The following is a 26,668-nucleotide window of genomic DNA, read 5'->3' on the forward strand; positions in this document are numbered from 1 at the left end:
AAGGGAGGAGATATCCTTGCATTGCTGAAGTACTTACCTTACCAGCATGAGGATATCAAACAGTTCTGAGCAAGACTATTCTCCCCGCACCCTTCAACATCATTGAAAAAAAACCACTCCACAGAAAGTGGAGGGAGATTCAAAGTGCACTCTGAACGTTTAAGTTGTATACATTGAACCGCACGCACCTCTGTCAGAGGAATTCACATGGGCAGCAAGAAACTGGCAATACTATGAACACTGCGTTCATGATTCCTTCTGCGCCTCCAGAATGGATAATAGATTTTTTTTAATTTTTTTTTTAAAGCAGCACTGGTTTCATCTCCCTCCTTCAGGAAATAACTGTCAAACTTACTTGCACTCATGGCCCAAAATTAAGAAAAAGATTTTACAAGGCAGCTTATAAGAAAAAGAACAAGATTCCTCCCTACTTTTCTTGCAGTACAAGGTAACTATAAAACTAAATTCCTGTCTGCTGAATAAAGATCTCACCTATCAGTAATTTAGCTGCTTGCAAAATTCAGCAGCAGAACAGGAAAGGAGTTAAGGTATCAGCACAGGTCTGCAATACATATTTTACATGTTGAATTCACTTACTGTTACCTATTCACATAATAAATAACGTTAACTACAGTACAAAGCAGGATTTGCTACAGGGTAGTGAGATAACATGCCTTAACTTTGTAAAATGGCAGCTATTACAACAAATATCCCCCGTCAACTGAAGCAGAATTTACGTATTTTACACTGGAGAAAGGGACAAAGCAGCAGTACAGCTAAATAATTCTACTGCAGCAGAAACCCATAGCTACTCCTAACAGTGACCTGCAGTTACTTTTCTTCACCTGACTTAAGTGTCCTCAACAAAAGGGCCTGGACAGCACAAGAAATGTGAGAATGTATTTAATACAATACTTTGGCAGCAGTACACAGACGTGGATTAGGAAAAGTGGGTACTCTATAGCTAATGGCCTTCTGGGAGACTTCACAAAAAAGGCTACGCAAGCTACTGTTAGTCTCTTGCCAAGTTCTTATGGCCTTATCAAGCAAAGTTTACTTCAGCACTGCTCTATCTTCCCATCAGTGTATTTCTCCAGACTTCTCAATTACTGTACAATGAGGCAGGCAAAATTCCTTATTTACAGCCTTAGCAAAGCAATTGATTTATTATACAAACTTCTGAAGTGAAACCAGGATTCCATAACACTATTTTTCTGATTAGGAATCACTAAAAATAGTTATCTATAATTGATTCTTTTGCAGTGGAAAACATCCACAAAACCTACTTTTTGAACCAGTGCATGTTGCTGACAGAATGAGAAGCTGCTAGAAATTATATCCCTGGAAAGTCTAACGTAAATGTATATATACACCACTCCATACATTATGCGTAAACACATGGGACATATTTCCTCTTTAGATTAACCATTTGTCAGATAAGTAATAATCTAAAGCAACTGAGAGGTGTCTGGTAGATAGATGGATTTGTTACGATTATTGGAAGATGGAGATCCCTAAATGAATAAGCAACCGTACCTCTATGAAGCCACTATTCTTCCCTTCTTCCCTTGCCCCCCCCCTTTTTTTTTTTTTAAGTAGTACCATGCTGCAGGGATTCAAAGCTTACTAAGTTAAGAAATTAAAACAGAAGTTTTCTGTTGTTGCTTTGGGTTTTGTTTGGTTTTTTTGAAGTGATTAGTCTAATCCTATGATTTTCAAAATAAGTCAATTTCCAAGATACTCTATAATACTTCCGGCAGAAAACATTAGTTCACTAGAAATGAGTTTCTGTTATAAAAAAAAAGTCTAATGAAACTTTCTAGTCCCACTAAACTAAGCCAACTGACTCAGCAAAACCACTTTTACTTGTCTAATCATACAGTGCTAGAGCTAAGTTCTATCCCTCCTAGAGCCTAAGAGATGGGGTACAGTTTGAATAGTAAGGCTACTCAAATCCTTTAAGAACCGGCAAGAACAGGACAGGCAGCAGCAATTTCCTTTTTTTGAAGGAAAGGGTGGGAGAGCAAAACAGCAAAGCAACACCAATGCAGCTACGGCTGTATGACAACACGAGAACACATGTATTAGGCTCTCACTTCAATCTGGAAGCAGGACAAAAGTGCAGGCATCACGCGGAACGTGTGGGCAGTAGGTTGTGTCAAAGGTGCACTGGACATATATGCCGCCAATTCAGCAAGTTTCACATGTTCTAGATTACCTCAGATTTGGGTTTTACATGCACAGCTGTCACTTGTAAAAGTTAAAGATACCACGTAGTCTACTGAAGAATCTATTACAACATTCTCACATGTCTGGAAAAATCATGGAAAAAGTGGGCTGTACTGGGTGGTCTGATGATGGGTGCTTAAGCTCTCTTTGCCACTCCTCTCCTAGTAAATTTGTGCTTCTTTCAAGAGCGATTTGCTCACACAGTCCTTATTAGTAGTAAGCTGATGCAAACAGATGCTAAATTGACCTTTCATGACAAAAAAAAGCAATTATACAAAGTTGTTGTTTTTTTAATTAAGTCAATATCTATTCCAAATAGAAATTCCCCCAAATTCAAGCTTTAAACAAAGGATTATGACATTTTGATCTTTGAGTATTCCCCTGCTGAGAAAGCAAGCCATGCCTTAGCACGAGCAAGGGAAAAATTTTAACGGAAATTTTGGTGAGGAGAACTGAAGTGGCAACTTGAAACTCCTTATTTTTCTCCTGTTACTATGGAATGGCTTTCCAGATTGGAGGGAATTTTCTAAAAAGAAGATACAGGAAATACAATTCCAAAAGACACTACCAAAGAAGTATGCCAGGCAGAATAAATATATCATGTAAACTAAGGCTTCAAATATCCCCCCACTTATCTTGCTTTTACTTCAACTCTGATGCTAAACAAAGCTGTAACTTGGTAGGTTCTGGATGCAAAAGGTGCATGTGACCTAGCAATACTATCTTTTCTAGACACATCTGTGATACTGGGTAATAAATCACTTCTAGCGCTCTTCCAGAAGAAAGCTTCTGAACATACACAAGACCTGGAAATGCCTGCAGTTAGGAAAAAGCAAAGGGCTTTATATTGTAAGAGTCACAGTGAACTTCCCTGAAAGTGAAAAATTCAATAAATCCTGGGACTGCTGACAGCAGATATGTAGATGCATGCAGTAAGGAAGGGATCATCAAAACATCCATGCACACAGTTTAAATGCCACAGCCAGAGCTGGAAGCTAAAATATTTAATAAAATACTCATTGCTTACATGGCTTTTTTCCAAGAAGGAAGTTTTCTGGCTAGTGGCTACAACCTGCAAGGTGTTTCTGTTTAAAAATACTTTTGCTGCTGTTTTGCTCTAGAAATATCTTACTTGCTTTTGTAAAAGGACAGTCTTACTTACAAGTTTATGCAACAGTCAAGTCTGTTTTGAGAATTACTGCTTAACTAACAAACACTAAATATTCACTTTCTACAACTGTAGTAAGTTTTATGACCCGGAATTTCTCAACCTCATTTTATAACCTTAATAACACAAGAAAAGGAGTGCATATTAAAACTGTGTAGAAATAATTTGAAATAGTTCGACCAAACTAAGCTGTAGGTACATACACAAAATATGAAAACTACATAACCTAAGTTTAAAGGCCACAGGACAATCTTCTGAAAAAAATTTTTGATTTTGTGCTTTTTAATACCATGAAGGGAAAACATATTACAGAAAATTTGAACTGTACCTTTTTTTAAGCCTTCATTAAATAGCAATAGAGGATAAGATAGAGCTGCTTTAGAAATGTTTTCTGCAGTACTACTGAATAAGGTTATATACAGTTTCAAATAGAGTACTTTAAAGGAAGAGATTTAAACAGATAATTCTCTTTACATACCACGTGACAGGTTACAACTTCCCCAGTTTCCCTGTTTTTATCAAGAGTTATATTTCAGTACTATGCATGCGCTGGTTGATCTGACTTTTAAATTAAAGCTTGGCACATATCTAATCAAACCATATACATTATAATATCTGGAATGAGAATGCTAAGTCTTAGGCATTTTTGAAGCTGCTTACATCATCAGTGTCTTTGACTCGAAGAATCTGTTCTCTTAGATCCTGTAAATCATTAAACGTGGACTGTGCTGTGATGGAATATACTAATGCAAAACCTTGTCCATTTTTCATGTATAGGTCTCTCATTGCTGTAAACTGTTCCTGTAATCAAAAAAAAGTTTTTTTTACAGATGTTGCTTTCAATTTGCACTTCCCTTACAGAAACTGTCATATACTTCAGGTCACACAGGGATCACAAGTGTGAAGCCTCCTCCCATTCCTTCCCCCTGCTCCCCCTCCCCCCCCTTTTTTTTTTTAACTGACCAATATTTTCCTGTTTGGCCATACATTTTACAGTAAACTGAACAGCTCTTAAATAAAACAGAAGTTTGGAACGTTATCTGGGGTGCTGAATAACATCCAGAGACTGCCAAGGGCTACCAGCCTTGAAAAACTCAGCAGAAAAACCAAAGCAATTTCAAGAGAACAGGTACAGTAGAAGTTACAGAAATCCCATTCCTCCCTAATCCCTCTGACATACCAACTCTTTCTTGTCTCCTGCTTGTTCTTTAAGACACGTTGGAGAGCAGCTGCATCCCTTCTCAGCCCCCAATTTTATAGTCTAGGCACTTTCCTATGTTAAATTCTAGTTTACTCTTCAAGAAGATTGAATAGAGGATGGAGAACCTCAATAGACTTGTCACATTTCCGAGATGCTGGTGACAGCTATGTAAAATATTATATATGAAGACTCATCGGTGCACTGCACTGCAGCATTACGACTTCTTCCTGCTTGAAAACTCTCACTCGTGACTATGGAACAGCATTCGCCTTTCTTGCATTAGTAGCTCAGCCATCTTGTGATTGATCGGTCACTCACCAAGTCTCTCCTCTTACTTTATTATTACATTTCAGGAGCTAGAAGTTCATCAGCCAGAAGTTTGCTAAGTCTATGATCTTGAACTAAAATTTTATCCCACTTCCACTATTCCATGTGATGCAATTCTTCCTAGGGGAGTATGCTTGGGGCATGTTATTTTAACTCAAGTCATCATTGTATCTTAGCTTTTGTGATTAGAGGCAAATTCTTAATACCAAATAGCATCAATGTTTTCAGAATGATATTTGACATTTCAGAAGCAGTTTTACAACTGTAATGACAATGTTATTTTTTAAGGTTTCGACTGTATGCCAAATATCCACACACTGAGATTTTACATGTTTGCACCCATGTAGTAGACAATGTTGATATGAAACTTGAGACAACTGTACCAAATACTGTATGACAAATGAAAAGCATAATATATTCTGAGAAAACAGTCATTCCATCTTTCTATAGTTTTACATGGCATTACTGAAATATGGAGTTTAAATTAATGGTTATTGGACCAGATTACTATTATAGATCAGAGAAAACATGCTATGTTCCAAGGGTCTTGAGCCAATGCTTACTCAAATCAATGAGGGAAACAACCAATTTCAGTAGATTTTGAATCACTCTGAGGCAGGGGGGCACAACTCACCAGTATGTAAAAAGTCAACATGTGCTCTGAGTTCACATAAGCCGACTAAAGCAATGCTATATTTATCCCAATGTCAGAATTCATTTCGCGCACACAAGGAAAAGGAGAGAAGAAAGCATGGATTCTCTGCAGCAATGGAAGTCAAAACCATTCAATTTAGTAACCATTAGGCCTAAATTTGCCTGTAGGCAATGTAAACAGCAGTATAATCAGCTTTGTAATGCTCAGTCCTGCGTTTCCCCTTTCACAGCATAAGGGATCATAGGAAACCTGCAATTCTTTTGCTGCTGTAATACTTCTAAGTTTTGTTTAAATACGATATGTTGAAGAACAATGTTTATCCAATACACTGATCCGAGTTACTCTTTACAGAACAAGGAAACACCTGTCATGTCACATTTACATTCCCCACAACTTTTGATGGCTTTAACACTATACATCAACACTTAGGAAAGTTCATTTTACATACCGTTCCTGCAGTATCTAATATTTCAAGCATACACTGTTGTGCATCTACTTCAACTTGCTGCCAAAAGAGAGAGATCCAGTTAGAGCATTTCCTAGACATTAGGAACTGTGTAATTTTATAAGCAAATATATAATGCATAAGGCAACATAATGGCATAAGAAGTTTATATCGGTATACACTTTGAAAACAGCAGGAGGATGCTCTCCAAAGAGTCCTAGTGACATTTGCAAAAGAAGCTTCAGCAGTCAAGTACCACTTCCCAAAGTGATTAGGCATTTTTGTTTATTAAAAAGCAGGTTGCTAGATTTGTAATAATAGTTATCAGCAACTAGCACAACTAATTTCTACTTGTTTGTGATTGCTCACAGACTGAAAAGTAGAGGTGAGACCTAGACAGTCGGACTGGCACACCAATGACCATTTAAGAGTAATTTAGATCAATGACAGAATGAGAGGTTCATAATGTACAGTACACTGAGCAAGCCAATAAGACTGGTTTTCCAAAACCAAGCCTTTAGTGATACTAATTAGGAAGCTTATCCAGCTTAAAAAAAAACTTCCATAAATAGAAGGTTTAAGAAGTCAGATCGGTCCCTCTATCTAGTTCACAGTTCCTCTATCTAGTTTTGACCTCCAGAAAAATGGTTGTGAGGGCAGCACAGAACATGGAAGTACGCTGAGGCTGGTTCAGGAGAGAATCTTTAGCAGAAGTAACAACACAGGCTGCCCACATTTTTTTCCTTTTAGGCTATCAGCACACATCACCTGTTTGCACTTGCATGTAAAATTCCTAGCTGGCAGGTCAACACTCAGGAAGAGCTTTGTTTTCTTCCTCCCCAATATATGCATTATCACCAGCTTACCTTTGGGCTTTACTTTTGTAACTAGATTTAAGTTTCGGGAGGAAAAAAGATAATTTCCCCTCCCTTCACTTCTTTTCCTCTCTCTCTCTCTCACATCCCCTTGGGATGGGAATTCCTTCACTAGCCACTATTTTACCATATATTGCTGACAAAAGGTATTCAGCCAATTAAGCAGCATTTATTCTCTTCAGGGAGAAATATTTGGGGAGTAAACCAAGGCTTCAATTTTCAAGACATTATGCTCAATTATGGTGCTCAATTTGTCTGAAACTGGATTCTAAAGCTAACTTTTAATATTTAAAGTCACATCTTTTCAACTTCGAACATTTTAAAATTAGATTTAACCAGTACAGAACTGCAACTGCCAAAACAATATGCTTTAAAACACCCAAGTCAAGAAGCAACTTAGAATACTAACTAGCAGTGTGGGGAAAAAGCAACTGCACGAAGCATTGTCCAGACTTAAGTAAGACTCCAACAGTCTGACTGATTTGAAAATAAAGCTACAAAGAGATATTCATAGTCATTTCAGGACCAAACCTGAAATGAATATTTTAAGATCTTCTCTTAAAAAAATTTATTTATATATATATATATATATATATATATAAAAAAAAACAAAAAGCAGAATTGCTTGAGATAGCCTCACTTTTTTCAGGGTCCATGGGAGCTTCTTGGAATTTTCTTTTGAAAATTCATCCAACAAACATCACAAATCTAACATGATCTGAAGAATGTAAATATATAATAAAAGAAACATTTCAGTTTAGTACAGCTTGCAATTTTCAGAGTCATTTATTGCAGGCCTTTGCTGGGTCAAGCCCACCAAACATCTGGATAGGGGCCAAAATTCCTGCTCCTCTAACATAATGTACTTAAAAGCAGTAAGCTGCCAGATAAATCTGTTGTTGCTGTTGTCTCTTTAATATGACAGCTCTAGCTCTTGCTGAATCCCCACACGCTTAAAACAGACTAGGATTTTCCAGCACACAGATTTCCATCAGCTCTCAGTAATTCCTCTTCTGTTCAGAAGAGATTCTGAAAACCATAGACTGCAAAAGTTGCTAATGCAGCCTCTCTACTTCAATATAAATGCAGGCTACTACTGCCAAAAGAGGAGGTCCTGCAATTTCTCCCCATCCCCAGATAGGCTGGTGCATCTTGCCTCCCTTGCACAGACACTGGCATTTTTGTGACCACATGATGAGCTGCATCAGAGAATCAATACATCTGAAAAGTAATTAAGTTAAAAAAAAGAAAAAAAAGAAAAAAATAAACCAATACAGCTGAAAACTAATTCTGCTTCACCACAAGGTTAACTCTTTTGGTAGCAGCCCAGGTGTAAGCCACCTCAGCCTGGAATATTAGTCATGGTCTCAGCTGAAACAAACAAGTGAGCAGTATGGAGATTCAAGACGATGCAAGTGAAGAGTCAGACCTTGCAGCCTCTCACACTGAAGATGGGAAGACCATCAGATGGCCACTGTAAGTTTTGGTCCATTTATGATAGGTTTGTGTCAACTTAAATAATAAGGCAACAACCCACCCCAATGGAAGCATATCAAGCTATCACTGAAATTATTAAGAATACAGTATGTTGCCTCCAGCATTCAGTAGAGCCTGAGTTTGTCTGGAGTGGATTTTACTAGTAGCAAAGAGATTTAGAAACTGAAATTCAACTACAAATTTACCTGTACTAGCTCAAATACATAGCCACTGGAGTACTTAGCACAGGAAAATATAATTTTCTTTTTTAGAATTCAGTGTCTCCAATTCTGAGTATAAAGATACCATTTTAACTTGCTAGCTAGTGAGACAGTATTAAAAAGCTAGTCTTGAATTATTCCTTTTAGATAAACTTTTCAACAGACAAACACCACTAACAGCAAGCATAACAAAGCATTAGTGAGCATCTTTCCATTTCAAACTTGTTATCAGATATTATGTGGCATTTACCAGGCATACCCTTTTCTCAACCAATGACTCCAGTGTTTGACAACATCTCCTGGAGTTTTAATCAAATTCTTAAATTTTTGTAACAGTAGAGAGATCTGTTGCATATACCTTTCTGTAGGAGTCTTCTATCGTAGGATCGTATTTTTCAACAAATATTCCTTGAACAAACTGTACAGTCTGCAACACAAAAGTTCCAATAAGATCTTTCTTGTATAGTGATATTTTGTAAACATTATATCCAAATTACTTTTCTAGGTGTATACTCAGCTGCCAGTTACATTTCTGAAGACAAATTAAGTGATTGACTTAACTATAAATTACAAGAAATGACAGGAAGTTAGAGGTATATGCCCATTTAACTAAGTACTGTTAAATAAAGCAACACTACACCTTTTATCCACCTTCACTTGGAGCATAAGAATTAAAACATGCATTTATTTTAAAAGTTTGTCTAACTGTTGGTGTCATGATTAGTTTTTAGTTGAATAGGATACTGTACAGCTGCATGGCTTTTACATTTGCATTTATAACTACTGCATTTTCTGCTACTCATTTACCAGCACAGAAATTAGTGAAAAATGACTGCCAGTATTTACTAGTCTTAACTAGCCTCTGTAGGATATTCCTGTATACCTAGCACATAGGACATTTTTAGCACAAGCCAAGTGGAACTTTAAGAGTCAATGGCCAAGTCAGAGTGGACAGGTTCAACTCCAGAAATGCTGCAGTAAGATAAAGAATTCAGAGGTGAAGGAAAAAGTTCTTTCACAATCTAAGATGATTTGTCAAGAAAGTTTTCCTTTAGAAACTGCTTTGCAAGAGAAGAGTTCTTACCTGATTACAGCAGACCTCTAGACCTTGTAAGATGCACAATTACATTGAAAGATCTAAAGTTCAGATAATACGATGTTCTCAGCCCATCTAAAAGTTTTGTGAAGTGCTAGTCTAGGTCAGAGTAACTAAATTTTTCTCTAAGTTTAACTAAAATGCACAGGTTCTTTGGTCTACAATTGTCTATCTGCTACAACTACACAACTACTTACAGAGAAATACATAGAAAACACGCTAACCTATCTAGAGATATGCAAATGGATAGAAGTATCAGCATAAAACAATTAGTGCTTCTGGGACTGCCATCAAAGGTGAAGCAAACAGCACCCCAAACTTTCTAGAGGCAGAAGTTAATATGGACAGACAGTGACAAACCCTATTCATACTGCCAATTTCACAAAACAACTTGATTTCCCACAAACTTAAAGCACGGTTATCCAGTAAAGCCAGAGACCTTTGTAACACTTTGGTTGTATGCTTCACTGCATAAGACAGGCAAAGACCTGACCAAGCATCATCAACCAACCCAGTCCAAAAACACCCGCATGCATGTAACAAGCACCAATGAATGCAGACACTACCACGCGTATCTGTCAATGCTTTCTGGATAAGGAAATATCTATATTAGCCAGGAACCCTCAGCAGTCATTACTTGCATTTGTAAACATTTGCACACACTTCCATAAAAGAAATATAGTAGAGAGAGCGTAGAAGAGAAAAAGCAAGTTATGAGAAGCCTAAGAAAACATGCTTGAATTGGCTTACAGAATACTTACCAGAGCAGACTTTCCAACACCTCCAGAACCAAGAACCACTAGCTTGTATTCACGCATGATGCAAGAGAGAAATCACCTCCAATATCTAAAATGCACAATAAATTATTCAACAGTTTTGTTCAATAGGACTGTTTTAGCATTACTACAGACACTGTCAGCTTACTTATACATCAAGCCATGAACCTTTAAATACCGACATTAACTGATCAATGCAGGATAGATACCATTATATGCCCTAAGCAGGCATAATCTGAGCAGGATGTCGCTTTAATTATTACACAATACAGAAACAGAAACCATGGACACTTACTCAAGATATAGTATTCTTTCAGGATTATTGTTAATAACTACTGCACGATGCTACTTCTTCATCTAGCACATATAAAGTACCTCCAAGATTTTCTTGTTACCAGGACTCTATGACTCAAAAAAGAACTGTTCTTCATGCATTATCTAGCATAACTTCATAGCCAAGACAGTATGGATTTGGAAAAGTTTTTCTAGTGGAGATTTCTGTATCTTATGGAACAGTAATTTAGAGAAAAAAGGAAAAACAGATTAAGACTATGTAATAATTAGAGCTCAGTATCATGATCTTGCCAAAATATCACAGGCAATTTAAAAAAGCCAGTTCACAAGGATCTGGAAGATCTGCTCACACCTACATGCATTTATCAGTTTCTCAGAGTCCTCTAGATGGATTCATAGCCTTTAAAGTAAGCAGAAATTTGGCAAAGAAATTCATTTACTCCTATGAGTAGGCCAATTACTTGTAGCACTATAGCACGCCATCAAGTGAGATGCCGTCATCTCATGCATTTCCCAGAAACCTACAATGCCTTTTCTAGCCATGCAAACAAATCTCCCAGTAATAGTCACGCCAAGCACTAAGGTATTTCACAGAGGTCTCAATCTCTTTCACTCAAAGTTACTTGCATTATACGCTTTGGGACACCACCCCCCCACCCAAAAAAAAAATCTCCTAGAAGGCACACGGATGCCTAACGGCCTTGCAGTTTCACAGCCATATTTACAGTCTATTGAATAGGTTTATCAGGTAAACTACTACTAATATTCATTACCTATGGTATTGATACAACGTTCTAAGAACAATTCTTAAATTTCACAGCTATTACATTCTCTCCTCAATCTCCCAAACTTTTTTCAGACTGCACAAGTTTTGTTTTATATATATATGTGTGTGTCTGTGTGTAAATATGATATCTGACATGTATGAAACATCTCCACAGTTTCCTCTGAAGACCCACACCACTAAGGCATGAATGTGCTGACAAAAAACAAACAGGATGGGATTTATTTTTAAAGACAACAGCATCTCTTTGTTTGTATATTTAGTATTGTCATTTATTTGAAATAACATACAAAGCTTGTAAATAAAACTTGGGTCAGTAGACACACCTAGAAAGCAGAATTAGGATAACGCAATCCAGTTCACTAAGCACAGTTTGATATAAAGGCTCCCCCCCCCCTTTTTAAACAAAATATACAACAGCCATTTTCAAATGACCTACTCCTAATGAAGCTACAAGAACATGTTGCAAACCATCAGTAAATAGTATCTCTTCTACCACATTACTGTTCTCCCATAAAAGAAATTCTGAATAAACTTCCTTTATTAAAGTTAACAGTGACTACTGATAAGCAACAACTATCTACAAGGAGATAACACGCACTTTCTTTCTGAAAGACTTAAATGCTAAACAAGGAATCATTCACAGAAAGGCTTGCATAAGAATGTTAAACCAACCTCTTCCCAGCAAGTGCACATTTCTCAAAAAGTACAGCAGGATCCCAGAAGTCAGTTAGAAAAAAAAATACCCGCTTAAATGTGAAAGCTGATTAATGTTTTGCAGTTTTGACTTAAATGCAGTTATACCAATTGTAGCTTTGCGAATAACTTGAGGCCGTCCAAAATGCTACTGAGACCATTCCTCTCTTACAAGCTAGATGTATCTCCCAGCTCTACACTACCTTAGGTGGCCACACTGTCCACTGGATCAGCTTGCTTGTCTCTGTTGAAAACTAACTTGACAAAAACAAAACAAGGCCTCAAATCACAGGTTTTAATGACATGACTAGGCCCAGGACCACTTTTTTGGGATAAGTTTGATTTATACTGCTCAAGAAACTGCACCTTTTAGTTACAGTTCTGTTAGCAACTGAGTTAACAGAATTGCTTCTACTGCAAAGGGAGGCAGGTCTCAGCTCCTTTCCCGCACTGGCTCTGGCACTTAGCAGATTGAGTTACCTGTTCTTTCTTTTCCAGCAGAAAGGTGATTCCCCTCCCCAGAAGAAAAAGTTGGGAAGGGGAGCCAACACAGGTACTGGTACAAGGTAAGCAGCAGGAGCAAGGTGAGAACTCCCCTCTCAGCAGTCATCTCGCATCGCTTGGGACCATGCCATCCGTTAGGTGCTTAGCACACACCCTCATCTTTAAGATCATTTACATAAAAGTTAGAGCACCTCCATGTTAACATCCATCTACGCCATCACTGATGAACACCACATTATCCACAGACTGGGAAATCAAGAAGTCAGGTACTATTTAATTCTCTTCTTGTAAACACATTGTGAGCAACTTTTTACTTACTGAAACCTTATACTGCACCTTGAATAAGCAACAGGGATGCAAGGAGAAAGCAGTAATGAAATAACATTGACCCAACATCCAACAGTACAGAAGGTCTCTCCCCAGACTTCTGTTACCAAAAAACCACCAGAACTCTTTGGCGAGTTTCACACCTAACAAAACCATCTTTCCAGTCCTCTCATTATAATTTAATAATTTTCCTCCCTACACAGATTTTTTGCAACCATGGACTACTAGGAACCATTTCACACCACAGATCTAATGTATTTGGCACCATTTTAAATGTTCAATTAGATCCACAAAACTGTAAATCATCCAAGCCTTTCTACAAACTGTAAGAAAAAGGATTATCTCTAACTGTACTGAAATGTGCCTTTCAAACTCATGACAAGTTAAGCCTTTAACTACTCTACCTGCCATTTTTGTAAAACAAACATTCAGTTACGCCTTTATTTTTGGAAAGGTGTCACTAGAATGACATAAAACTTGGTGGGTGTAGGGGAAATCCCAGCATAGATTTAAGTAATCTGGGCGAACTGCAGCAGTTTCACTGTGTTAGAAAGAATGGTTTAAGCAACATTTTTCAAACTTCAGTCTCAAGTCAGCAACTAAATATGGAGATGTCAATAATGACAGGGATTTACAAATAATAGAACTGATGCAGCAGCCACCAAATGTCTCTGTTTACCTCCTGGTTTGAGTCACTTGTGACAACTTTTCTTACTGAATGATCTAATTCCTTAAAGGAAATTCCAAAACCTAAAATAAGAAGCTAGCAACCCTGTTTCAGTGAAATACTGAAAATTCCATTTTGGCTCTCTTAAACAGGGATTCAGGAGAATTTAATGCAAGTCCAGGCTTCTTTTGGGGTCTAGGTTTGAAAGTCCAGCCCTAAATATTCAATTGCTATGCAACACTCTGGAGCCCATTTCACTTTCTTAAGCAGTGGTACATAATTGAAGTATATATATACTGTTCCAGCTTGGTTAGCCAGTCTGCACCATCTTTGAAACATCTAAGCACAAGGCTTTTCTAGCATTTTTGAACTCCTGAAAAAGTCATGCTGCAGTACACTTAAACGTCTCCCTGACCCTGCTCCCAACTCAGGCAACGAGCAATGAAAGTACTAACTTCCTCCCTCCTTGCAACAGCTCTGCTTTGTCACTTGCACAGTTACTATCTAAGAGCACGCCGTAATCCTTTACACGTACCCCTAAAGAGCATATACAGAGCTAGTCTGGCATCCCTGCACCATTCTGCTGTCAGTTATTGTCATGTTAGTCATGACGTCTTGGAATGCAACACAAAACAATGTACTTCACTTTCCAGAATGCTTGCTTAGCTTGGCCATCTCTGTAACACAGCATGCAGAAGCACCACCATGTATTGTCTGCTCCCACTCAGGTCTACCACTCTATTTCACATAGCTGTCCTGACGTCACTTCACCTTCCTCTTACTGTTTTCTAATAGACAAGAAGTTCAATTCATAGTTAAGTAAACTTTCCTAAGCAAGGAAAATTTTCCTGATTACAGTTCTTCACCTCCTTCTCAACTAAGGAACCAGCAGCCTAGGAAGCTAGAAGCTGGTTTAGGACACTGTTGGTCTGCCCCACTATTTGGTATAAGAAAATCCTAGCACTTGTTTTTTTCCTGATCAGTACGCCTGGTGATTACAGGTGTACCCCAGACTGATTTAGGACTCTGATCCTGCCTGAGCTTGACTTTCCAGCAATTCCTGAATAGCCTGGCCTGACTGCGCTAGCTCAACCCCATTTTCCCAGATCACACATTGTACAGGCAGGCTGCTTGTGTTCCAAACCTCATTCTTACTCTTACTTTGCTTTTCAGACTGCTACAGCACTTGAGTGTGGAACCAATATGGTATTCAGCTCCATCCAGTGCCAACATGATTTCCCTTTTGACTCAGTTATGACAAATAGTGGAAGCAGAGGAGGAAGACAGAAGACAAAGCATAAGAAAGGAGGGTCAAGCCATAAGGCACCCAATCTTTCAGTTACTTTCTGGAATTTGAAGCAATAGAAACCATCAAGCTTCAAACATGACATTAAAGCAAAGAGTTTGACTGCTGGAAGATACACACATTATAAAACCTGAGATACAAGCCAAAACTTCTGGTGGCTGGCCTTTTCTGCCTTAAAATATTTCCCTAGTCATTCTCAAACAGATAATGGACTAACTGAAATATATGTTTATCAGTCCTTCCCCTGCATTTCACGTGTTCCCTCCTCCCTCCCCTGAATAGGAATTAAAAAATATATTACTGAAAGAACTTTGGAAGAATGTGTAATTATGAAACCACTTGTACAGTCAATAAGACAGAGCTCAGAGTAGCACATTAAGAATAATTTTCAGTAGTTCACACTAACCATGACATCCTTTTAATTCTAAAGCTATCAGAAAGCAATTGCACTACTTAACTGGAAGACGTGAACAGATCATTAGATCACTAGATCTCAGTCCTTCAAATGAGAAGACAGTTACGTGTTTCCTCATCTAGAATTCAGCATTCTAAAGCTACAGCTATATCACAGCATGACTGCAATTTCTATAATAAGATAGGGCTAAGTCCAAGAACAATGTTTGTGTGAACTCCGAGTACAGGATATGCTTAGCCTCAGTTCACCCAAACTCAGGAAAAAGACCAGAAAAAGGATATACTCAAAGGGGCACAATAGAAGGGAAGAGACTATGATAGCCAGCTGAGTAAAAGATGAGGAAAAAAAAAAACCCAACTTAATTGGACACTAGCTGATGAACAGAATCACTCAACAATTAGAAACTAAGAATTTAAAACATATTCTTAACAATAAAGTGAGTAACTCGCTTAAATCCCTACCTTCCCTCTTCTTTTAGTGGAGACTTTATCTCAACAGAGACATTTACACTGCCTTGAAGGCTGGCTGCCTTCAAGGTGAGACACCTCCAAAGTGAGAGCAATGACAACTTCCTTTCCTTTGCACTGTTCTGCTCCTCCATCTTTAGGCAGAAAAATGCTGTCAACTGTGGTCTCTATGCAGGCACTACAGAATAGGGAGATGGGAGGTATGTAAAGAGTAAGGCTTTTTTCCCCCCTCTAATTACTACTCATTTTGAACAGCTTAGACAAGTATTTGTATGCTCAGATATTTAGCATAACTGTGAACTCGAAAATGTCTAATGCAAGATTTAGCTGGAAACAGAAAAATGACAGAAGATACTCTTCAAGAAATAGCACTTTCACATGAACGGTATTCCAATGCTGTCTCAAACGTACATTCTCTCAAACATCGAGAGCTCACTTTCAAATTGTCTCCATTAACTACAAGTGGTACTTTAAGAACTACCTTGCATAGTTCCTGAAACATAATAGCCCATAAGGCTACCAAGGCTGTGCCGCCTCTCTGGTCAGTTTGTCCAGATTACTTTCTCTCTCCAATTAACACAGGCAACGGAAAGAACAGTGCTTATTGTTAATAATGGTGCACTCTCCTCTGCCATCTCATACATTGGAATCGATCTCTCACCTTCATTTATCCTCTTTGGAATTCACAGCAGAAATAACAGATCAGATACTCATTTTTTTGGTTTTCCCAGTTTCAATAGAGAGAACTCAAAGGTGGTAAGTAAACTGAACAGTTGATGATAAACAAGGGACTTCTTCAGAGAAGAATTCTTCCTAAAGCAGAATGATTGCCTGCTTAATTCTACATCTGAATGGTGCACTTCTTAAAATAAGAGTACTTTATAAAAGTAAAATAAACAAAAGGAGCAAGAGCTTTTTACGCACATTGATGTCTTAACCAATACAGACTCTCTTTGAAGGATGATGAAGTCTTTGAATAAGCACCATCTGAACAGAAATTTAAGCAAGGCAATTCACTAGAAAGGAAATATCTGAAAAGGCTCACATCTTGCAAGGACTCTCAACATGAAACTTGCTTTCAGCTTCTGCCTTAATCAGATAAAGTGGGAAAAAGTTCCTCTGACATTTTGTTCACATCTCCAGACCAAGTTGAAGCAAAGTGATGATGCTAAGAAAGTTAATAAAAAACACTACTTTAGCAGTGAATGAAGAAACTGCACAGTTACTTCTTGTAAAGCTTTCCTAGAAAGCAACAACCTAAAGAGCTGAATGAGGAATTCAAAAAGTCCTAATACCATTTGAGGCTTCTGACGGGAATTGGGCTTGATATGATAGCAATAGAAGTGCTGGGGATTTTTTGTTTTGTTTTGTTTGTTTGGGTAGAATTGAGTTTGCTAGCTTTCTCATGACTCTTTCAGCTTCAAATTTTGGTATCTGATTCAACTTAGGTATTTGTCTGAAGAAAGGTAAAGCTAATCATCCAATCTTTCCACATGAAATTACACCAGACAAAGCTGTAACCAGAGCTCACCTCCAGGCCAAAAGACAAGAACTAAACACAGAAAAAGTTATCCCTGAGACTTGCTGATATGAACTAGTTGTTCAGGTCCAGAATTAAACAAATAGTCCCTCCCCAAAGCATTATCATTTCCAGAAGGGATTATGATTATTCATTACTTTACAAAACGCTATGATTCTTGTTCAGATCCTGACATTCTGGTTCTCTTGAGAAGATACGGTGTACTCACTATAATTTTCATAATGCTTCTGTCCCCGCACATTTACTGCTCTGGAAAAGTTATTTTGTTAGAACCATCCCAAACTTGGCAATGGCACCCCCAAATTCATTGTAATTGTTTGCATGAGGGAAAAAAAGTTTTAAACTTTAGAATGAGAAATCAACCGACCCGGTTTACCTGCTTATAATTAGCAGTGGAGAAATTCACCTCGGGAAAGAATCTTACTTCTCAGAGAGGGGACAGGAGCCCTGAGCTGGAATGGGAAAACAATGGTCAGGCATTTGGGCAAAAAGCTCTAGTTCACCTGCAGAACCAGCCAGGGTCAGAGGATTAAGTCTTCTCAGACAGCTGGCTTCTGACTTCTGGTCCTGAGGCAGTCTCAGACTGCCAAACCTAAATTTTTCTAGTTTTCTGTACAACCAGATTCCACGAAGTTGAGAGTCTCTTGGTTTAGAGCCTGTTCGTCAGGGAAACGACGGGTTAGAGAGAATTAAAGTTGTGTGCTGTTCTCAATATTCCCCTTCAGAGGATCTTCAAAAAAAAATTGCCTGGATGATTAAGTATATCCAGTAACATGAAATCTTACCAACTACCTGAGAAAATAAAGGTAGAGACACAGGAACAAGTTACTGCAGCACAAGCAAGTCACAGAAGTTTAAGTTACTCCTTGAACTGCCCACAGGGACATTTATCCAATAGAGACTGCTTAACTAAGCTTAACTCCTTTCACTGAGGGGAACCAGCTTGATTAACACTGCACATATGGGCAATTTCTGCAGAGCAGCTAATACGTGCTAATGTCAGACATGAGCTTATCTTGTGGGACTAGTTCCAGTGTCCATACTTAGTAAAACTGAGTAAAACCTTTTCTTCTAAAAAATAAACTTGGCTCTCAACTAGATCTTAAGTCTGAACACAAAGTTAATGCAAGATGATCTAAGAAAGAAAACTGGCCTACTGGAAGCCACTGATACATTAAGAAGGTTTTATCTTGAGATAAGAGACTAACAAGCATTTGCAACTTGCAGTAGTTTCATACAAAATGTAAAGTAAGCTTGTCACTGTTTCCAAAACAAGTGATGCAATAAGGATTTTTAAGCATACTCATAAAACACACTATCCTTCAATACCTACTGAAGTTGCAGCTTCCTGCAGACTCAAATATTTCAATTAAATTTGCAGTCCTTACAAAGAGTAAATTATATTGAGTCTGTTCAAGCCTCAACAGGAGTTTGTAACATTTATTAGATTTATCCTTATTATTTTGGTGACTGTTTGCCTTGGTTTTATGTTTTCTCTTTATTTCTGTAAAATAGTCACCATTCCCTGTGAAAGCTGTTTTGTTTGTGCATGCTCTACCAGTCAGACTTCTTGCTAAAATGATGATTGCAGAATTCCTGCAGAAACTGAATTATGAATGTTTTGATGCATGCAAAGAAAATCCAGACAGATAGTAACTAAAGAGAAGAACATACAGATTTTAAACATATTGAAATTATTACTAGATTCAGAGAATGCACAGTTACTGAACGTAATATCTTGCTAAGCATAAGTGTTCAACTATACATCAAGTTTTGATAACTGAAAGAATCTTTGGGCTGGAGTTGAGGTTGTTAGAATTATGCAGCACTGCTGTAAATTTAGCTCTACTGTCATTGCAGAAAAGGGTCAATGTTTAGCTCTAAAATTTTTCTCAGTTAACTAGAACATGGGTTGCCACCTCATGGTGTACTGGCCATGCTTTACCTGATACACCTCCCAGGGCATCCTTCTGATTACAAGCAGATGCAAACATTTCTTTTTCCGGAAAACAGTTACAGTAAATTCTATCTTTCAGGTTACAGAAGTGGTACAAAATAGCAGGACTACAACTAAGGCATGCAAATTTTCAGAGTCAACATACTTCCCCTGTAAAAATGCACTTATGGGCGATTTGAAAGTTAGCTCAAGAATAAACTCGTCAGTTGACTTAAGGTACTCCTCTTTGGAAAAAGGTAACTAAATTTTTGTTGCAGAAACAAGACCTAGCCTCAGAACTTTACATGGTATCAGTTTAGTATCTGGCAATTCTAGGTCTACTCTGATTGTGACACTGGCTGCCGAACCAATAAGGCCTTGTATCAGGTTTTCTTTTATTGACATAAGGCAATGCTCAGTCCCACTGCAATTTCAATCCTACCTGAATCTTTGTTCCTCTTGCCTATTTTTCCTTTATAGTCAACACATCGTGAACATCTCTGCCAAGTATCAGAACTTGTATTTTTGCATACTGAAGTATCACTATTTGCACCGTCTTCGATATTAAAAAGTTTGCTTTCAATTCTTTTTTGTTTAGATTACTAACACGTCATCAATACACAGATATATGGATTCCCTTCATCTTTTTACAAGCTTTTGTTAGTGGCCTTTTAAGACTGGCTGGTATAGGTCCCTTACATACAGTTGTTAAACCATCACTTGAAAATTTTGTAACCCATTGATGAGGTGCCTTCTAATGAATAGTGAACTACTGGAAAAAATCACATCTTTTTCCAAAGCGCAACTTACGATGACGTATCCTTACACAGTAATTCTAATGCAAGAGAGGTTAGTAGCCTGAGAACAGTCTTAAAAAAGTAAAATATGGAAATTTGTAACAACATTAAAGGTTTTGTCTGTTGAAAAGGACGCCTGATTCTGTACAAATTGAGAATACTGGGACCTGGCATTCATTAACAGGAATAAGATTAGTTCTTCCATGATAAATGAACCATACCAGAACAGTCCCAAGTAACTGTCGCTCGTGTCTATTTTGAACTCTCAAACATTCCTTTCCTTGGGAGAAACATGGTACTTGAACGTGAGCAGCAAATATGTCACCCAAATTTAGGTCACTCAAATTATATATAATTTCATAAGCAGATCCTTTGTCAAAACCTGAGAGTCCTGTCCTGAGGTTAAGTTCTAAATAGCCATACACCAACACCTAGCCGTAACTACATCTTCTGCTGCATAGTTTTGCTATCTCCACAATAATAGAGGTGCACCCTAACTGCTTCTTTTCACAGCTAACTTTATTAGCCAAATCCCCTGATGAAGGTGGGTTTGTGTAAGACATAATACACTTACAGGAAGTGGCTAAAACTTGGGCAGAGCATCCTGTTCTGTTCTGGCAACCTCCAGCAACAAGGCAATAACATCTTGAATCTAGGGATGGTAGTTCATCAGCGGATGTCTGACTCATGAACACAGCTTCATTGGAAGAAGTCAACGGTAGGGGTCAACTCCCACAGCCCATGTACAGATGCACAAACAACTCAGTTGTTTCTGAGGCAACTGCTAAGTTGTTACAAGCTTTAGAGGGTATTAAAAAAAAAAAAATCACTAAAATAAATACTGGTTTACCTTAACATGCCAAGTTCCAAACTGCAGTAGTTCCGCATCTGCTTTATGAGCAGCTGATGCATCTGAGACAGCCCCCAAAAGCTTCTTTTAATGGGTCAGAAATCTCCAAGAGAAGGGGAAAAGCCTGACAGTTATGAGCAGGAACCCAAAAGGTAAGCCATTCATGCTTGCAAGTCTGAGCTCACAGACACAACAGCACCTACACAAAAAGCTGAATAATTTTAACCAAAAGAACTTCAATCTCACTCATCCCCACACCACTATCTATTACACAGACTAGATCTTAAACATTTTAGTGAGTCACCAAATCAGTGAGGGTTAAATGTGTTTAATCAAGTCTCCACAACCATCTATCTGAATCTTCTTAAAATCAGTCTAGCCCTTGTTTAAACCACACTTTTTGGCTCCTCTGGATCTCCAAAGCCAGTCATTTACTGGAGAAACCTGTCATACCTTAAGTAATACTCACTTTGTCATTAAGTCAAATCAAACCCACACTTTGATAGGGGCAGCAGCAGATGTCCAAAGCATACTGTAATTTAAAATCAGCTCCAGGTTTGGATGGTAAGTCCTTTCTAAATACAAACCAGCGTGCCTGTGTCTTCCTTAGCAAATGCAGCAAGGGTCAACTGTTATTTTGAACAAGTGCTCTCCGCAAGTGTTATTACTATATGCTAAATTTGTTACTCAAGGAGAGTGTTACTTCCAGCAAACATATATATCAAAACAATCTACATTTTGGGAAAAGCTTGAGTGGAAGAATGACTTTTCAGTCAACTCTAACTGTTCCAGTGAAGCAAATTTATCCCTCATGAACTCACACTGCTGTATTTCTGCATTGCTCAGGGGGCTCACAGTATACACTATGCCTCCTCTTTTTAGGTTCCGGAGATCTATGACTTCAATTTTCCATAGGTAAGGCTGTGAAATTTTTATTTTTTTTTTCAACTTCTACTATCACAGCAGATTTGGCATTCAACTCAGGAAAGGAGCTTCAACTTTCCTTTATAAAACTTACAGCACCGAATTAAAAAAAAAAAAAGTACTCTGCAATAAAACTAACAGAAGGATTATTTACCTGAAAATACTTGTATTTTCAATGTGACACAATTGTTTCTGAAAAAAATATTTGCAAACTGGGTCTTAAGATCTTGCCTCTGACTAGATGCAGGATGTATTTCCAGTTAGCAATATTCCACTTTGAACAAAGTACTGGTTACTGTAGTCAAATAAATCCAAAATAATGTGCATTTTTTGTTGCCTCTTCATTAGTTTCCTGGCTAGACAGGACCGATTTCTAGTGGAAAGGGAAGAGGTAGCATCATGACTTCTTTGTGCATCAAGAACAAAACTGTACAATGTACTTATTTTTCTTCAAGGCTTCAATTCTTATTTTCTCACTCTAATTTGTACTCACATTGACAGGGCATTTTTGCCTTCAGAAATTATTTTTAGGAATCTGATGAAAAAACACAACACAAAGATCAAAAGAATGCCAACACCAGCACATATAGCGGCCTAAAGCACTTAACTATAAAACCCTGCTTTTCAGTTTTTGCAGAACTTCAGCTATCACACTGAAAATTTCTACGCAAGATCTCTGGCTGAACCTCAATTTAGCTTAGGGCATCTCCTCAAATAAAAGATTTAGGGAGATCAGAAAAGGAAAGAGCATCGGGGGGGGGGGGGCAATGGACTAGCTCAAACATAAAGAAAGGTGAAAAGGTAATAAACTGGAAGAACAATGATCAGAAATAGGTATCATTCAGAAATGCTTGTTTCTCTCCTGTATTCAGATATAAAGAGCAAGCGGAAAATTTACATCAAAGTAAGAGCGTTTCAAGATCAAGCATGTAGTTACAGTTATAAATGCAAATATTTATTACAGGATCACAGATTTTCCTTTATTGACCTCCAAACTTATTCAATGCCTAGGATGACCTATATAAAGTAAAAGAGCAGCTCTCCCCTCTTCTTCCACAAGCACCCACCTAACCCACGGCAGAAATCAAAAAGATTTATGAGAAAAAACAGAAGACTGATGCTCCAGGATGATGATTAGCTATTCTTGCCTGTTCCAGTGTTCCTCTTGGATGCCACAGGACTACCACACATAGTCTCTTATGTTCCACCAAGTGTTCAGGTGACAGTTTGGCATCAATTTCTAGAAGCATGGCGTATTCTCAAATCACTAAAGTCAGCAGAAGTTGGGTTTTGAACACATTTCATAGTACACTAAGAACACAAGTCCAAGGCATCTCAAGTGGTGTACTTAGATTCAGTGAATACTGCTGACATTAAACCATCTTGGACATGCATCTATGGACAGGTGTAATATGTACAAGAACTCTGAAGGTGAATTCACATTGAGGAAGAACTTTAATTTCTGCTGCTGCTCATCATAAAATCCATAAAAAACACATAGCGTTTTTCATACACTTGTATTGATATAAACAATAGGTAGCAAACAACAGAAGGACCAAGCCCTGAATCGGAATAAGAGCATCATACTCGCAGAATACCTAGTCATGCTCAGTTCTACATGCTAAACGAGTCAGAAGGGTCACAGAAAGCCAGTATATATACTCAGGATATATCTTACTAACTATATACCTCCAGAAGCATAAGAGTCAAGACTTTGCAAGTAGTAGTAATAATTTACACACTTTTCCAACCTTAAAAAGATCCTTTCTACAATTTCATATGCAATAAGCAATCATGAGATGCCAAGCAGGCTATGCTTTATGGGTTACCTTGTCTAAGGACATCAAGTTTTCCAAACATTATTTTGTAAGTAGCTTCATAATGAAAGATCAGAGCTGGGCTGCTGCCTGCATCTTAAAGTGTCTAACAATCCACTGTAACTACTCTACATTTATAAGGTTAATGTAAGCAAGAGGTTCTTGCACAGTATTTTTGTCACTGGGCTGCCCTCAGACATAACTAACCACATAAGCCTGGCCACTTGGGGAAGCACAGCTCAGTCTCAACTGCGTCACCTTACAAACAATTAAATTCAGTCCTATAAACTGTGTTGTGGAGAATAAGATTCTGAAATATCTTCAGCTTAAATACCTTCAGCTTCAGCAATGTGGAATTGTTTCCATTCCACATTTCAGTTTACCTTTCTCTGCATTTAGGGGGAGGGAAAAAAAAGTAATGTTTTGCAACTTTCCACTAGTCTACCAATGAACCACCTTCTGGAGAAGTATCAGACCAGATCTTACAGAAGTTTGATTAGCTGCAAGCAAGGATTGTACAATTGCACAACTTAATCATCAGCATTGTCCCAGGTTCTGAGGCAGCCCAAGTACTGTTCTGCATATTAGCAGAATCTTGAATAAGAAAAGTTTGATTATTCACTAAATCTTTGGGGGGGGGGGGGGAACCAATGGTCTGGCTCTGCAACTACTGAACATACTTTGATTTTAGCAGTACTGAAGCACACAAGAGCCACACCATAAAGTTCAGGTCCCCCTTCTGTCTCCTGTCCCTCCCCTCTCAAACTCCACACAGGTATCTGATAGGTATCTGCAGCTCATCTTTGAGATAAATGCGGGGGTATCTTTTTTGCTTCTTCCTGATATATGAAGAAAGCTTTAAGGAAATTCACTGTAGACTTGAAAAATCAAGGCACAACTGGTTAGGCTGCAAAAACTGGGACTACCAGTGAATAATAAGATGACATCTAAAGCTAAGATAACTAACACACAGCAATGGAAAGAATAGTTCCAGGGAACATCTAAGTTGGGAAGTTATTTTAGATTAACTAAGGAGGGGGCTAGCCAACATATATTATTTGGGCAACTGACAGCAGACTCACTTGAGGGGGGAAAAAAAACAAAACAACAACTCTGACCAATTCATCTCACAAAGGTACTAAAGTAAACCACACTAAAGGAAATTATGTTGTTAAACTACATCTTTTCCTTTAATCCAAAATACCTACTGAAATTAAGACTTAACAAAAACTTACAAATAAAGCACGCAAAATTAACATTCTCCTCAGAATGCTGAAGAAATCTGAAACAAAGAGCACATTCTCTTGAAAGTTTCTATGAAAAAAGACAAGAATTATAATTACAGATATTTTCTCTAAGGTCTATGTTCAGTTATGAAGATAAACTGTCCTCCTATTCCAGTTCTCCTTCAATACTGTCTAGAAATTCAATGATGCAGAAAGCTTCTCTTGCCTTTCTAAGATTAGGGTTATATTCAAAATTATTCCATTAATTAATAACACTGGCATACAACAGCATTTTTGCAGAAAGCCTGGTCAAATAATTAAGATTTAGATCACCTTCGTCTGCTATAACACCTGCAGGAATCGTATGAAGTGATCTAAGTAACTAAAAATTCCCTGAGGAGAATCACGAGATGCCGTTTTTGTGCCACAGGATGCAAACATGAGTCAATTAGAAGGGCTAGGCTATCCTGCTCGGCCTGGCACTATGGTCTGGCCTTTCTCCCTTGGCCAAGAAAGGACTAACCATGGGTACTGTAATTGGCAGTCTCTTTTCATAGTTGCATAGCAGGGACTTCAAATAATATTAGCTCCTTAGATTAATAACTAGAAAGCTGAATAGGACAATGTACAAAATATTGCTGAATGCTTCCTCCTTCTTCCTAGTTCAACTTAAGAAGTTCCTTTAACTTTGCTACATACATTTCTGTAGGGTCTCATAATAACCTTCATTCTAGTGCTCCAATAATAAAAATTACTCTAAAAGCACTGTTCTTGAGAAAAGCGCATCCTGGAAAACTAGATCAAAATCATTTTATCCTTCAAAAGTTACTTAAGAGGTAGATTTCCAACATAGTTTTTACAGTCCTCCTCTTCCTTGTAGCAGAAGAAAAGAACACGTCATGTGCTAGGAGTTCACAACAGTGTGCATGTACAGGCATACACAATTAAAAAAGCATTTTCACTTTCGGTTGTCAAACGTTATTTAGGCATTCTGTAGCACTGGGATGAGAGCTTCAAGCTAGAACCTGCCGTCACTTTTGAAGGCAGCCTCATTCAAAGCTCTACGAAGAAACAATTTGTAGCCACTAGACAAGGTCTGACTTTCTCCAACTAGTGCTTGCCTACTACCAGGAAACCATCATAGCTTCATCAGAATATTGTTTTTACTATACCTATCCCAGTCAGTTTTCCCATGTTTGACAAGCCCTAAGGAAAAAGGGATACATTCGATGCTTTAAGCAAGATACTAAAGCTCAACAGCAGTCAGTTGCCGAACAACTTTGAAAATACATTCAGCTTGGAAACAAGTCTCCTATTAATGGCATTCAGGAAACAATAAACCTCCCTTTTTTTCCTACCTTATTTAAGAATAAAACCAGACAGTCTCAGCCATGTCTGAGCAGGAAAACAAGTTTGCCTTTAAATAAGAAGGTGCAGTTACTTTAGATATTACTTCAGTCTCTCAGAACGAGGAGGCTGTCTAAAATATCCCTTTCTCTGACCTAGATGCAACAGCACAGAGCAGAAGCCTGCCCCAACTCAGCAGGGATTCAACACGCTAATATTACACAGTGTACTTCAATCTGCTTTTGTATGTGTTCTGAGGCAAAAGAGTGGCAGTGTTTGCAACCACAGGCTAAATATAAACT

General features: G+C 38.0%; 1 protein-coding gene across 2 annotated transcripts in view; it reads right to left on the bottom strand.

The window, feature by feature from the left end:
- RAP1B (RAP1B, member of RAS oncogene family) overlaps positions 1-26,668 on the bottom strand; it is a 35,689-nt gene that overhangs the window by 6,155 nt on the left and 2,866 nt on the right. Inside the window, exons 1-5 of one of the 2 annotated variants that reach the window (XM_067313772.1) lie at positions 17,846-17,866; positions 10,455-10,539; positions 8,956-9,024; positions 6,029-6,085; positions 4,058-4,198 (exon numbers count right to left, since the gene is read on the bottom strand). In XM_067313772.1, coding sequence (XP_067169873.1) covers positions 4,058-4,198; positions 6,029-6,085; positions 8,956-9,024; positions 10,455-10,511 — 324 coding nt within the window. In that variant the 5' untranslated portion in view covers positions 10,512-10,539; positions 17,846-17,866. Of the gene's footprint in view, positions 1-4,057; positions 4,199-6,028; positions 6,086-8,955; positions 9,025-10,454; positions 10,540-17,845; positions 17,867-26,668 lie in introns of those variants that run through there. The other variant, XM_067313767.1, reaches the window with a different exon arrangement.

This window comes from Apteryx mantelli, chromosome 1 (genome assembly GCF_036417845.1).
Source record: "Apteryx mantelli isolate bAptMan1 chromosome 1, bAptMan1.hap1, whole genome shotgun sequence".
Taxonomy (NCBI): domain Eukaryota; kingdom Metazoa; phylum Chordata; class Aves; order Apterygiformes; family Apterygidae; genus Apteryx; species Apteryx mantelli.